General features: G+C 40.2%; 1 protein-coding gene across 1 annotated transcript in view; it reads left to right on the top strand.

The window, feature by feature from the left end:
* grik2 (glutamate receptor, ionotropic, kainate 2) overlaps window positions 1–11813 on the top strand; it is a 192453-nt gene extending 180640 nt beyond the window's left edge. Inside the window, exons 16-17 of the mRNA XM_061234317.1 lie at window positions 3326–3576; window positions 11577–11813. Coding sequence (XP_061090301.1) covers window positions 3326–3576; window positions 11577–11741 — 416 coding nt within the window. The 3' untranslated portion in view covers window positions 11742–11813. The remainder of the gene's footprint in view (window positions 1–3325; window positions 3577–11576) is intronic.
* The last annotated feature ends 4602 nt before the right edge of the window (window positions 11814–16415 follow it).

Below are 16415 nucleotides of genomic sequence, written 5' to 3'. Positions count from 1 at the left end.
GGTACACAGGTACTGCTTTGAAATGGTAGGCCTCAAGAACCACAAAATAGTTCATGGGTAATCAATGATACTGAGTGTATACAAGTGAGATGCTACTCATGGTCTATACAAGCCACTGACTGACATAGGACTTCATTAGACACTTGTTGACAGTGCCATTGGTCTGTCTTCATTTACAAATTGGTGCCCAGTAAACCTCCTTCTTTACCTGTGTACTCTCCTCTCTCTAAATCATAGTGGTTACAAGCTACTCTCACGTAAATGGTTGCTTTTTTCCTTCACTATTCCCTGGGAATGTCCAATGTTTTTTTTACAAATGGGATTTTACATGTAGTGATTTCTTAAGAGGCTAACAAGGCAATAAATTAAATAAAAATAATCTTCTTTCCCTTATAACAGAAGGGCATTTTGATATTGTCAATGTATTGGAATTGAAAAAATGTAGCTTACAACTAATGAAGTAAACAGGTTACATACATCATGTTATAGTACTGTACCTAACTAATAAATACAATTGTATATTTCACTATGCATTTTAAAAATGAAAAAATCTGGATCACACAGATACAAAAAGAGCCGTTTAATGACACAAAACAGATGTGTTTTGACACTACTGTGTCTTTATCAGAGTCATATAATAAAGAGAAAAAATGACAGTTCTTATAGTCCCCAGCAATTTCACTACTTGCATAAACCCGGATATGCATCACACATGGTCATGTATTTGACGTTACAAATAATTCCCAGTAGCTACAACAAACATGTTGAAAGGAAATAAAGCAAGAAATGAGGCTAGCTAAACAGTCGTATACACTCAGTGAGCACTTTATTAGGTATTTAGCCTCATTGGTCTTCTGCTGCTGTATCCTATCCACTTAGAGGTTTGATGCATTGTGTGTTCAGCTAGGCTGCTAGGTATGTTGGTTCCAATGTCATTACATACAGTAGGCACAGAATTTACTGAAAATAGTTTTCCAACAATCTTTCTGTGACAGGCTTAGTCACATCCCTGTGTGACTACATTATGAAGTCCAAAGGTGCTATTCCTATGTGCATGTCTGGCCAGGATACAAGGCAACATCATTTCATGTTTTCATTTTTAACTTACAGGGAAAAATGCATCTGTACATCTAATTCACCACAATCTATGACACCAAGATGGCAAAAAACACATAATCCCCAAAATTGCTATAATGTAAAAATCCATTAATCCATAGTAAGATATTTTCAAGATCAAAAAGAGTATTTATGAAACACACCCTCACCCACCCGACATATAAGTTTGGAGCTTATAAATTATCTGGTGCTTTCACTTTTAGCAACAGTGCATGTGGATTATGGTTATCCTTAATTGAAATTTCATGATTAAGGCTTACTGTTTAGCATGGCAGCTTTGCTCACCCAAATCAAAAACACAATTATTGAGATGCACAGCAGTGGCCCAACTCAAATTATAACAGTCTCCTTCAAGCTCAGCTCCAGGACTCTGACACTCTCGATAGAAAGCCACCCCATTCAGTCTCGCCTGCCCTGTGCTGCTCCTCGGGTAGTTCTTGATACATTTTAATTTCGAAAATGACCGTTCCACTGTTGCGACTGTGGCAGGCAATGTAATAACCAGCAGCAGTGCAGTGCACATCTTACCAAAGGTAGATGTTACTGGATTTTTGCAAATTGGGAGGCTGAGCTGTGTTGAGCGATGTCTGCTCTAAAACGGGTACAGAATGACAGCATTTGAGCAGGGAAGGTTGCAGATCTATCCCTACTTACTGCAGTAGTGTAGTTAGTGGTCAGACAGACATTTTGGTTGAGTTGTTAAAAAGCAATCCAACTTTGGCAATTTGGTTGTACTTTTTGCTCATCCATCTTCTATAAATATGACTATAGGTTTTCTTTATTATATATGTAGTTTTGGAGAAAAGGGACACGGCCTACATCCCATTTCCAATGTGACATTGCAAGTGACATGCATTAGGGTTTTTCAGACATTTTGGGGTGTCCCCTCTTCGACTATGGAAGTGATGCCTATGTGTACATATATTGTGTGGGTTTGGCAGAATATCTTGTAGCTGCACAGTAAAATGACCAGTGTTAGTGTAATAAGAGAGAGATTTTTGTCCCAGGTGGATTTGAACCCCTGCCTCTCACTCCTGGCCTCTTGCCAAGGGATACAAGCCCTTCACTGTGCTTCACTGTGCTGTATATGGTCCAATAGGGGCCATATACAGCACTCTGTAAGCGTTGATTTAACACTGAACATTTTGCAGTGTGGATGAATGGATGAGTTTGCGAAACACGGTGAACACTCCAAAGAGCTCCAAATAATTTAAACGGTGGAAGCAGCGAGAGGCCCAAAGCTCACGTTGGACGGAGACTTTATTTATTACAGTAAACAAAACCGTCCAGAAGGGAAACATTACCACAAATTAAGTATCGCAGACACTTTTAATCAGTGGGAAAACAAATAGACTTTTTTTCTCTTTTTAATGGACGGTCCCTGGTATCTGCCGTGCTCTTTTACAGCTTGTGTTAATTGCTGTTATTGCGAGGTGGCTGTTTCAGTGCCGCCCTGGGAAGAGTGCTTTCGGACGCAAACGTTCGCCGCGGGATTGCGTAATGACATCACATCCCCTCGCAGCGCTCTCTCGGCGCTACGATCTCCCGGCGCTTCGGCGTGCGGTGACAGCGGAGTCATGTTCACTCTCTCAGCTGTCAAAATACACATCCTGCCATGAACTTGTCTGCCTCTCATATTCACATGCTCAGGCTCACAGGGACACGCTATTGAAATTCTCTGTCACTACTTTCGTTTTTTGCCCCTTAAGGCTTGCCACAATGGGACAGCTTTCCGTGTTCCTTCTCATTGCTGTCTCCTTTCGTGCTCCTTGGCCCTACGTAACAGGACAGTCACACAATAACCCTCACCCAGGGTATCGCTTTTGGCTTTTGTCCTGTGGCTCTCGTCGCATAATATCACCTCCATGTTTCCTCTCACAACAGACTCCCATTTACCATCATCACTTTTTTGTCCATTGTGGCCGTCCATAGCAGAACATGATCTCCTTGAAACAGAGGAACCTTGTGGCTAAGGTACTGTAGATGACTGGGACCCGGAAGGTTGGTGGTTCAAGCCCCGTTGTAGGCACGATAAGATTTGCGCCCTTGAGAAAGGCCCTTAACCCTGCAATTGCTCCAGGGGGATTGTCCCCTGCTTAGTCTAATCAACTGTACGTCGCTTTGGATGTAAACCGTCCGCTAAATAACAAATGATCACAAATTATTCTGAAAGCCCTTAGCATCTTCTACTTATGTTCCCCTCCTTCAGGCTCTCCGTACCGCGACAAGATCACCATCGCCATCCTGCAGCTACAGGAAGAGGGGAAGCTGCACATGATGAAGGAGAAGTGGTGGCGCGGGAACGGTTGCCCCGAAGAAGAGAGCAAGGAGGCGAGCGCCCTGGGCGTGCAGAACATCGGTGGCATCTTCATCGTTCTGGCCGCTGGCCTGGTGCTCTCTGTATTTGTGGCGGTGGGGGAGTTCTTGTATAAGTCCAAACAAAACGCACAACTTGAAAAGGTAAAGCAACATTTTCACATTTCCGGCCTGCATTGAGGAAATAATATGCTTTGTAATCTTGACTGGTTAAGGTTATTTTGTACTTTCTACACTGTACGGTACTGTGCAAAAGTTAGAGACTCCCATTTTGTTTATTCAATTTACAGTCAAATCAGCCATTAATTTTTTTTCAGTCAATAATGCAGGAAACATTTATTTACATGAGAATTACAGAAAAGCCTCCATGCCATTACATGTAATATCAAATCTTTCAGAATGACTTTAAGTCTTCCATTCTTCCAATCAACAAATACGCTATAGCTAAAAAAGGTATTACCAAGAATGTCAATGACACTATGTTTATAAAAGTTTACCTTCAAATGTGACTTTAACATTAACAACTACCCAAATGCACCTTAACTGCCTTAACTTATGTCAGTCTTTCCACTGTGAGAAGCCAACTCATTGCCATGGGTCTGAAAGGATGTGTAACTATCAAAAAGCCACTACTGAGAAAATGAAATAAACAAAAGACAAGAAAATTTAGTACATGAAAACTGGACATCTGAGATAGATGGTTCCATGGGAGATACCATGGTGAAGCAATGAAATGTCTTCAACCATCAGTCAAGCATGGTAGAAGATCAGTGCAAGGTTGAAGTTGTATAACAACATCTAGGGTTGGTGATTTTTGATTAATGGAACCATGAATGCTGGTAAAATTCAGATCTAAACATATTATGTGATGCAACATTTTGACTTGGCGCAAATTAATTCTGCAGCAAGATAATGGCCTCAAGCACACTGCTAGGAAGATCAAACGGTTGTGTACTCAGAAAAATGGACTGGCTGCCCCAGAGTCCAGTCCTCAACAGCATTGTGCTTTGAATTTAGAGAAGCATTCTTTAAGCCAACAAGACTGAACTTTGGAGGTGTTTACAAGAAGCTCAGAAAAACTCAAAGCAAGTCTTCCAAAAAGAATGGAAGGTATAATACATATAAAGGGTTGGCACGCAAAATACAGAGATATTTGATATTGTACATACTTGCGGTGGAGGTTTTTGTGTAATTTTGTTTTAAATATATACTTGTTGCATTATTCTCTGACACTGAAAAATAGCTTGCACTTAATGGCTGTTTTAACTGGAAAGTAAATAAAAGAAAGGGTCCCTTGCTCTCTCTCTCACATGCACAGACTAACTCACGTGTGCACTTTGTTCTTAATGTTGTCAATGATGTTATTACATTGACTTTTTTATATGACGGAATTCGAATGAGCGTTATCTTACGCAACTATAGAAAACCACAACATTACTAAAAATGTTTCTGTGTAATTTTGTCTGACATCACTCATTGTGGTTTTCCTCATACTGTCACTCTTTTTCACTTAAAAAATGCTGGAACATGATGAAACCACATAAGGAACATTGTTTGCACATATTGATTTAGAATGAGAAGTTTTTTTACACTTGCATTTTTAAGTCCATAGCAGATATAACAGCTACTTTGCCTTGCAGTTTTTCTTTGTCCAGGAGTAAGTGATAGTCACAATTTACGTTAATGTCATTCACAATCTAATAGAGCCATGCTGCCTAAGTTTGTCCTGATCTAATGGCACTTAAAATGTTTAGAAAATGTTACAGTGTCTGTTACTCTTTAAAATGCTTTACTTTGAATGATTGTTAAAAAATATAGTATATTTGCTGCCCCCGTGAAATAATATGCAGTCCATCACCTAAGCAACTCACTCCACCAATTTAGTGTTGCCAACTTAGAAACGTTTTGTCAGAAAAACTCAGTTGCCATGTAACATTTGTATTTCACATGCTGTTATTTATATGCAAAAAGCACACAACCTCTCCAGCCCTATGCTGTTTTGTCTTCATCATTTTCTGAATTCCAGTTAACTTTTGATGGGAAATCTGTCAGCCCTTCAGTCTGAAGGGTTGATAGCAATGCGAGCTGCTCTGTAGAAATGATGACATCTAACATGTAGAAGGAGGAAATGCAAGCCTCACATACCTCACAATGTGTCTCATTTGACACAGCAATTGAGGTATAGTAGTTTTACTTCTATAACACAAAAAATTGCTTCAAAATGTTTTTGCGCAGCTTCACTTATTTCAGGTTATTACTTTATATATCAGCACTGCTCACCAACTTAGATGAACAGGGTCACAAAGACACAGTGATGTTAAGAGTTCAAAATATGAACCCCCCAAAAACTGCAATTAAGAGCCAAATAGAGGCAATTCTCCCTGTTCCTGTCACCAGCTCTTTCCACTGAGAACTCAGCTGGCCCTATTTTTTAGAAGTATTTAGAAACTTCAAGAACTAATTTTTAGAATTTGTAAAAAAAATATATTATTTAAAATATTTTATAATTATACTCATATTTAAAAGTATAACTATATTAGCCCTCCAATCCTCTAATTTCAGGTTTGAACCTAATTTTGATATATTCTCACTGCAGAGCACTCCACTTTGTTTGCTGTTTTCTGAGCAATTAACTACTACTGGTACATACCCAAATTCAGCAGTGTTACCCATTGTATCAATCATTTATATTAAGTTAAGGTATGCATAACGTATGACTTTGTTATAAAGGATTAATAAACTATCATAGTGCTTCATGATGCCTGGCAGAATGAAATATCATAGTTTTGCTTTAAAAAAGAAGAAATAAAATAAAAAAAACTCTGTCTGACATATTTTAAAGCACTACATTGGTTTATTAATGATTCAGGAAGTGATGTTACAGAGCTTATTAAGTGTCACCCATTATTTGTAAAGACCTTAAGAAGCTACTTGCAATATAAAAACCGACATGTTGATCTTCCACTCCATGTCCCCACTCCATCCCACCCCACCTTGTGTTTGGAGTCCACCCATAACAGACTTGCTAATCCTGCCTATTCATCACCATTTATCCCCATTCCACAGAGAACGGACTTTAAAAGCCATCTCCAACACCTTTCATCGATCTGAAAGGTGTTTGTGTTTGTTGGACCGTCAGCTTTTTATCGACCTTTACACCGCGTTCAGTGGTGTGGTACGGTTCTATGATAAGTCCTTCATTATCGATTGTATTGATACTTATGTCCATGTGTATATAATGGAGAGGAAAATTAATAGCTCTCTTTTCATGAGCTGATTGAAAAACTGGAAAATGATAGGGGGAAGCATAGCCGTTTCGGCGAAACTGATCTGCTGGTCTGATCACCAGGACTTGCCGTCAAGGTGTTGCCCGGAGAGTAGCATAGCCTGGCCCACAGCAATTACAGAAATGTGCTTGACAGTAAATGTATAGGTAAAACATTGTTTTTACACTTTATTATATTTCTTCATGTTACTGAAAACATCAACTTGTGGTTTAAATACAGTTTTGTTGTATATGTTAACTCATACTTACCCTGTAGTTTACAATTACTTGAGTAAAATAAATAGTAAAAATAGCCAGATACTTAAATTCTAATGTTAAGAGCAATAAACCTCAGGATTGAAGAGATGGTCATATTTATCAGTTTCAGGTGAACCTGTTATTATGATGTGATGAACATCAATGTGCTTCTTTTCATCATTTAAGACTGTATTATGAATTTGCATCATTTTTAAATTAAACTCCCAAAAATTGTTAAAACTTTTAATAAAAGACTGAGAAACATCTAGGTTTAAATGCATTTGAAGTTGTCTCATCATTCGTTTGCTGTGGTTCTGGGTGAACCTGCCACTTCTGCCTCTACACATTCCCATGTCTACATGCTTGGTTTCTCTCCATCACTTCTCATGGCATACAGGCAAGAGACATCCTCACACACACGCACACACACACACACACACACTATTTTAGTCATAGTCATGACACACATTATGTCTGCATTGTTAAGTAAAATGTTAACAAAATACTGTAATTCATATTCAGTGCATTCATGGCATTCAATACATTAGGCATGAATGTTGTCTTTCAGGAAATAAGTGCTTCAAAAGACATTCGAAACAGTGCCAGAATGCAGATCAGCTGTTTCATATTCATAATCCAGGATACTTACATTCACTTCCACTCTACTTTGACTGTCCCATATGTCTGAGACCAACATCTTATTTCAGAGGATTCCAGCACAGAGCATGCAGACAGGGTTAAAAATGAACCACCTGTAATATTAATATTCATGACTGCACCGAGACAGTAATGGCATGGATTCAGGATGCAGTTCCTTCTACTGCTTCTACATTCTACCCAAAGAAGCATCGGCGTTCTGTACATCCCATGAAAACTCCCACACAAAGTGCTTGCTGCATTCTGGATGTAAATACACGAACAGTGACTTTCTTCACTGCGCATTGCGCGGTCACAGTAACATAATTACAAAGGTTTGCATGATGGAATGGAAGTAATAACCAACATTTCTGACAGTGTTATTCAGCATTGCTCCATGTCACGTTAACAGTTTCCAAGCTGCTGCCCACTGACTGATGTGTTGGAGAGCGGGGTTTGGGATTGTTTGCATCCGGCAGCTTTGCCACACTTGCTCCACTAAACCCTTAGCACTATTGCCACACCAATGCCACCGCACCCGTATGCCATGAGTTCTGTGCAGGTCATTAACCTCTTCTCCAATCTCCCTCACTTGGTATCCCAGAATACCAGGCATGTGATAATAGCCCATCTTCTCAGCATTCCTTCACCCCCTGTCACACTTTTCCTCTATCCTTTTTTATATCATCAGGAGACAGCATGCCCTGCTCACCGTCTCATTCCCCTCCACCCAAACACCCCCTCCCCACCCTCATAACTGCCACTTTCCATTAAATAACTGTCACCATCGCTAATTTGTGGATGACTGATTTATGAAAGACAAAAACACAGAGAAGGCAAAATAGAGGTAGAGGCAAATAGAGAGAGAGAGAGAGAGAGAGAGAGAGAGGAGAGGGGTGGAAATCTATCATGAATATTGTAGGAGGTGGCAGGTTAGTGCATTCGTGTTTATTTCTTGAATATTCCAGCAGTTCAGCCTGTCTCAGTTTCCACATGGATGGCCCAGTTTAAAAATTAATCATTTCTGTAAGAGGGAGAAGAGGGCACAAAACGCCAAGTTCCACAGGGAAGAAAATGCAGACGAGCAGAGGAAAAAGGACTGAAACCATTTTCTTTTGTTTGGTTATTGTGCTTATGAATTCAGATTAATATACTAATTCCCTCTATTAGGACTCTCTGTATTCAATAAACTTCATTTGAATCCCACTCATAGCCACAGACGTGTATCATCTTTTTTTATTATTATTAATATTTCTGGAGTGGAGGCTCAGTGCAATTGAGATGCATTAGCACGGAAGTCTTTAAAAAGGCCAGGAATTACTAACCTGTCCCTGAGCCTGCTTAGCGTCTTTTGTTTCACAGATTTCCAGTACGAGCCAAAAAATCAGCTGTGGTCACTGAGGAACAGGTGCAGGTGGCTACAGGTGTCCCTTGTGACACAAACAGGTGTCCACTCAGAAAGGCGCTAGTGCTTGAAGGCTAACGAGGTCCCCATTAGCCATCTCTGTGTGACTTTAATTAAGCTACCCACACCTGCTCGTCTCACCTGAGGAAAAAAAGTCAAAATAAACTGCTATTTTAAATGGACCCCCCTCCATGTTCCATATTGGGAAGGAGGGCCTAATGAGAATGGCACTGTATGTTTCATTGCTTTCTAGCCCTCTCTGCTGTTCTCTGATTGCGTTAGTGTGGACTCTGCACCATGAAGAAAGCTTAATTCATTGGCCTGACACCATAGCTGTCCATCCGAATTAGGGGCCACATACAACACTTTGATCTCTCGACATGCTCTCTCTTGCTCTGTCTCTCTCTCTCGCGCACACACACACACACACACACACACACACACACACAAAATCACATGTCACATGATGTCAGATTTTCACTAGGCCCCAGACCTTCCATTTGCCTTAATTGCTTCCATCTGTATATGGGGTTGGGAGGGTTACATAAGATATAGAAGTTATATTTTATTGGTTGTGTCAAATGCTAAACCGAGAGAAAAACATTTACATCGACCGATTGGCACCACTGTTGCCTGGATTCAATCAACATTTATCCTTAAATCTGGCTCATACAGTAATAATGCACTTCACAGTAAAGAAAATTAAATTAGCGGACAGCGTTTATGAGGGGGAAAAGTAAATTAGTACTGGTACAGTAAGGACAAATGCTGAAATGTTGAACCAGGCAGACCCTTACAAAAAAATAATGTGTTCAAAAAGCAAATGTGTTCAGAAGTCAATTGCGAACACCCAAAATGTGAAGGGTAAACGTGTGAATTATAAAAAATAATCCCACTTATAAAATAAGAGTGGAAAAGGGTAATCTATGCCATTTCAAGTTATAATTGTTGTTTCCATGTGAAAATTGTAGTTCGCATTTTAAAAAGCCTGTGATGTGAAAAAGATGCAAATAACTCATTTTCATATGAAAAACACCAGTCACATGTGAAAATGTCCGGTTCACATATTATATTTTCTTTCAACGTGATGTTTTAAATTCACATGTGAAATTGTATTTACATTTCACATGATTCTTTCCTAAGGGTATGTACAGCAGAAGAAACGACTGACAAACCTTTGTTTTATGATTTTGAAATCTGCATTCATGCATAAACCCTTTTTGAGCGGTGGGTGGGGTAGGGGGTATACCAGTTTACTGGGCCATTCCGACTGAACACAGAGCGTGAGACGACAAAACCATAAAACCAGGGCCTCGTCAGCATACTGAAATCCCTCCTATTTGGCCAGTCTGCACACTTCTCTTTCAGAGCCTAATATACAATGCGGCCTTGAAATGAAGAGACTAAGAGAGACTTGAATACAGAGTTACAGCAGAGAGGATGCACTGGTTGAAAATGAACCCCCCTCCCCAGTTACTCCCACCACCTCTTTCTTATACCTGCCTATAGGCTCTTGAGCCCCCAGAATAGTGACACAAATCCCCACCAGCCCCTTTGTTTTTGTGCAGGATTTGCAAATGCCAGTTTAGCTTTTGAGTAAAAAAAAAAATGCAGGAAGAGAGAGAAGGAAGAGGCAGCTTAATTGGGCATGCAGTTACATGGGGTTTGAGTCTGTGGAAATGTAATATGCATCAATAAGTCATGCTGCCTGGCGGAGAGGAGCCGTCGTGGTGACAAAGTGAAATCTGTCATGGAGAAATCGCTTTAGTTATTATGCTCTGGGACCAGTCGCAGGGGACCCAAGAAGCTCTTCTCTGAGCCTCAGGTAACCCTCCCCCCCTGTTCTACCATAGCTAGCCTGAACGTATCATGTGAATGTGGTCAATGTATCTGGAAGACGGGGGCAATTATTGTGCACTGGTAAAATTGCAGGCACTCTAGGGGCCCTGTACTGTGTCTCAGCTATCATTGTCTGTACACTACCTGACCTCTCGACCCCTGCTTTGCCAGAATCACCGTTTGCCAGCAGAGGGTGCTATACTGGGCAAAAGGGGCAAGCTATTAGCATATCTTCAAGGAGCAAACAGGCACAGGGTGTCGATAAGCTAAATCTTTGAATCGAAAACCTATACCTTGATTTTTTTATTGGAAAAATGCTTTTCTGCCCCAATTTTTCCCTTGTAGTTTGTTTTTTATATACAAAGACTAAGGATTCATACCCATTCGTTCCATGTTCCTCTGTCTTTCATGGCTGACCAGTGTTGGGTGACTGTAGCATATTTTTAAGGAGCATAATATAGCATATTTTCAAGGAGCAAACAGGCACCGGGTGTCGATAAGCTAAATCTTTGAATCGAAACATATACCTTGATTTTTTTATTGGAAAAATGCTTTTCAAATCTGCCCCAATTTTTACCTTGTAATTTCTTCTTTATATCCAAAGACGAAGGATTCATACCCATTTGTTCGATGTTCCTCTGTCTTTCATGCCTGACCAGTGTTGGGTGCCAGCCAGCAGGTGGTGAAGAGGCTCACTGAGCAGACGCATGTTTTCAGACATTGTGCTTCTCTCTCCGACAGAGGTCCTTCTGTAGCGCCATGGTGGAGGAGCTGCGGGTGTCACTGAAGTGCCAGCGGCGACTGAAACACAAGCCCCAGGCCCCAGTCATGGTCAAAACCGAGGAGGTCATCAACATGCACACGTTCAATGACAGAAGACTGCCAGGCAAGGAAACAATGGCCTAAAATTATTCTATATACATTACAACAACTACAACTACGAAAACAACAAAAACATTTATATTTGTCTCTTGTGGAAAGGGGGGGGGGGGGGGGTGGTGAGGGGAAGGGAATTTGGTAGGAGGGGTTGGGGTTGGGGTTGGGGTTGGGGTTGGGGTTGGTTGGGGATGGGCGTGGGGGTGTGGGGGCGGGGGACTTGGGTGGATGAATTCTGTGAGGGGAGGAGTAAAATTGCCCGGAGCACGGACTGTCATCGTTGTTTAAAACAATTTGCCAGAGAAAAAAAAATGTTTCCTGTGGAAATACTCAAACCCCGGGCAAAACCAAGTGAGTTACCTCAATGCATCTGACACTTGGGAAGAGACTCTGTTACAAGTGGCAGCATACAGAGTAAAATAAATACATTTGTTTCAAAAGGACTCTGATTCGGAGTGGAGTGAAGAAAATGAATCGCAGCTGATAAAAAGGAGAAGGATATTGGTATCTGGGGTCAAACGCGTGTAGTTTGAGTTCAGTTGTCCCTTCTTTTGAATGTTTCAATGTGAATTGGTGACCGATGCGATTACGAGGACCCATACGTGTTCTCTTGATACTCAACATTCACAGAGTGCTGTCCAGTTCACAGAATATGCATCTCACACACTGTACATACATGCATACACAAACACACGTACAGAAACACACATGCATAGAACACGTGCCACACAGACACACACAGTGCAAACACTTGCAGAAACACACATGCATAGTAACACGTGCCACACAGACACACACGGTGCAAACACACGTACAGAAACACACATTCATATATAAATTGGGAGGAAAAAAAATGGACAGATTGTAATAGGATACATATTTTTTGTATGTTGTATTTGTTCTGTTTCAACTGAGAGAAAGAGTAAAATGTGGTACGATATAAACAGCCAGGCCAAAACTGGGCCACGCCCACACCACCACAAACAGATGGTGATCTTGTCCATTCCAAAACATTTGACTAACAAATTGTTAAATTTTGGATCGGGGGAAGAAAAAATGAGGAAAAATATCATAATTTTGGGCAATAAATGACTTTATTTCATTTTGCTTTACTTCAGACTACTAACACATTTTAACATATCGAGGGAGGGGCGCGGGGGAGGGGGGAAAATAATATTTTTCATATATATACATATAAAATATATCACATGAAAAAAACAATCTATTGCTTATTTGTGTTTAAATGTTCAGTAGAACCAATACAGGCTGTTCTTTGGGAAGAGGGAGTTGCTGACCTTCAAAGGTGGGATCCTGTTGACCGGATCTCTTCAAACCCGGAGAAATTTAGTGTTCACAGCGGGGGCCAGATCGCCTAAAACAAACTCACAGTTATTACCAACGGGAGAAACCTTATTTATTCAATTATTTATTATTTTTATTTATGAATTTCTTTATTTATGCTTTCATAGACTGCATCAGCTGTAAAAAAAAAAAAGAAATCATCTCATTGACATCCATAACTCTTCGCTGTTTCTTTTCGGAAATTCCTTTTCTTTTTTTTATTCCTGTTTTTGATTTATTATATGCTTTTATTATAATTTTTTTGTATTTATTTTAGAAACAAAATCTTCACATTTACTTGTGGAAATGCAAGATTTCTATGATAAAAAAAGTTTTTTGTATGGAAAAAAAAAACAAATTTTGTAATAATTTTTATCAACAAAAATCCGACCATGGGCGTCTGTGCGTCTGTGAGTCCTCCGTGCGTCCAGCGCCCATCCGCATGGGCTCCGAGCAGACCCCCCCGCGTGCTCCTGGGCGTCTGGGCGGGGTCCACTCACGTGTGTGTGCGTGCTGTCAGAGCGTCTCTGCAGGCCTGAAGAGTCTGAGGCTGTGTGGGTTGGGGTGGGTGCCAAGCATGCTGGTAGTACTGAAGGGACACACGTTTTCGACAAAACCTATTTTTATCATGTAAAGGAATCATATTTAAAAGAAAAATATTTTTACTTCGGGTAAAAAGGTTAAAAATAAAAGTATATATGAAGACAAAAGTAAGGCTGAGAAGGACTGCCAATATTGCTTATCATTCTACACCCCTGATTTCCAATAGACTGCTAGTATTCAGTGCTGAGAAATTGTGTGTAAATGGTTTAAAATGAAAAAAGAAAAAATACAAAAAAAACTCAAGAAACTAATTTTGACCATGTTGTGAAAACAAAATGGAGTGCACACAGTTCACTGTTTGAAATTGATGCACAAGTTTAAGAAAAAAAATCATTAAAAATTCCACACAACTTTTGTACTGTCTGCATCCTTTTTTTAAATTGACCCTATTGCATTATATGCACAAAGTGTATAAATGTGTGAAATGAATGTTCATAGTTTTGCATATATTTTGCAAACATTGTATAAACAGCTCTAACAATATTGTTAAATTAAGACGTGTGGCTTTGGGAGTTGAGAAATGCATAATTTAGCATTTTAAAAAGTACTACCACATAACTCCCCCAGCCCTTCTGTGAAACTGTAGTGGGCAGTAACGATGCTTGATAGTATTGTGAAGGAGAACGCGCATTCGAAAATTATGCGGCTTTTTCAGAAGGCGTATCTACACAAGGTGTCATTTCCGTCTCCCTCAACCTCATTGGTCCAGAAAGGCTTCCAGCCAAATGACCTCCCACATCCTCATGTCATGAGCACAGAGAGAAAGACAACATATTGATCTTCCTTTAAATCTAATACAGGCTGGGGAAAAACAGAATGACAAATGAGACTAGTCTCATAACCTTCGTCCTGAGAGCTGGTCTAACTATCCTGAATGCCAAGCTGGGAGCGGTCCTTTCTGAACAAAAAAAGGAAGAGAGGATGGAAGGAAGGGAGAAAGGCATGCTGATTTTCCCAGGAACAACAATCTGTTCCTCCGTATTTGTTTTGTGTGAGAACTTCATTAGATTCACTGTATACACAGTGTTGACCACTGCCTTTTATAGCACTGCATAAGAGAACCCTTGAACATATCCATTAACTACACTATTAAATCTGATTTGGAATTAATTGGCTGAACATGTGAGTGACTACAAGTGAAAATGTCTCTGTTCGAACTCAATATTGACTGTCTATGGGTAATAGTGAAACACCTTTACATCTTTTTCAGAAATGAATTGACATTTCAAATAAGGGCATTGTACCTATTCATCCTCTGAGTCTTGGAAGAAAAACAAGAGAAAAGATAAATGATGACTTCCGAATGATTAAGGAACCAAGAGGAACAATGAGCTGTGTTAAATATATAAATAATATGCACGGCTTGAAATGAAAAAGGTAGGCATTCTTATGAAGTGAAGAAAAAATAAATACCTGCTGCTTATAACATTTTAAAACTTTGCCAACAGCCTTTCTGCAATGCTCTGTATCTCACAGCAGTGTCTTCCTATTCAATATTTAATAACGTTTTTTAAAATCTCTTCTTCAGAACATTCCAGCATAGCTGCCACTATAACTGCTATTCTAGTCTCTTCTTATCTGCAGGCGATCAGCCGCGCCGTGCCGCTCTGTATGGTCTGCATCGATAATCCGCCCAAAATATTTCAAATCACAAATGCTGTAATAACACAGAATGTCACTAAAACACCTGAAAGACGAAAAACATGTGACTTGCTGTTACTCTAGCTGTAAAAGAAGGATTTTGTTTTTCAATCACTCATTTCAGCATGGATACTTCAGGGAAGCCCTGTGAAATGTGCAACACAACCACACACACACTCACACACAGACACACACAGAAACACACACACACACACACTCACGACACACACAAACACACGCACACACACCACAGTGATTTTTAGCAAATAGAAGCTATAATCGACAAGGAGTCACCTGGGTGAGACAATCGTCTGGCAACAACAACGTAGCCACCTGGTGCGCATCGTTATCGTGGAGTGATGATGAGATGGTGATTTAAACTGTGCCTTCCAGGGCTCCTCCACAGCCGCTGCTTCTTGCCTGCATGAGCGTTATCAGGAGCAATATTACAAGCACAATGTTTGAATATTGAGTGGGAGCTGTCAATCTGTTTGATTCGAGATGTGATTCCACAGTGACTACAGTCCTCTGTGAAAGGTGGACAGATGTGTTTGATGTATTCATCACTTGCATTTCTCTGTCAAACAGAATGCCTGCGATTTGAGACATTTCTAATGACCCTGTCTTCTAACGCCCATTCAGGAGCTCTGCCATGCCAGTCAACCATTTTATGAGGATTATCCTTGAATCATACAGATGCTTCAGGAATGTCTGCCTTTGCTACAGATGGGTTCTACCTATTGGTGAAGAATTACATTCCCATTGCACAAGAAAAGTCCTTTTTAAGGAAGTGGTCATTACACAGGTATATTTTGTCGGGGGAACAGCCACTATGCTGGGGATGGAGCCATTACAGAAGTAGAGTGCACTGGCAGGAGTAGCATTATACGTTTAGATTTAAGAGTCAGAGGGTTTATGTGAATCTAGCAGCTTATGTGACTATATGCCCCGTGAAAAGATATTTCCATGTAGGGTGAACCTAGCGTAAGTAATTCAATAAATATACGTATTTCAGTCAGACAACTCACGATGAATTAAGCAATATTTATTGAGCTTTAATGCAAATACAAACTTTGGCTTCAAGGCTCTGCCTGTTGTAAGCTAGCCGAAACAGGGGGT

Source organism: Conger conger, chromosome 1, assembly GCF_963514075.1.
Source record: "Conger conger chromosome 1, fConCon1.1, whole genome shotgun sequence".
In the NCBI taxonomy this organism is placed as follows: domain Eukaryota; kingdom Metazoa; phylum Chordata; class Actinopteri; order Anguilliformes; family Congridae; genus Conger; species Conger conger.
Note: the sequence above shows the minus strand (reverse complement) of the source record. Positions and strands in the feature narration are given on the sequence as shown.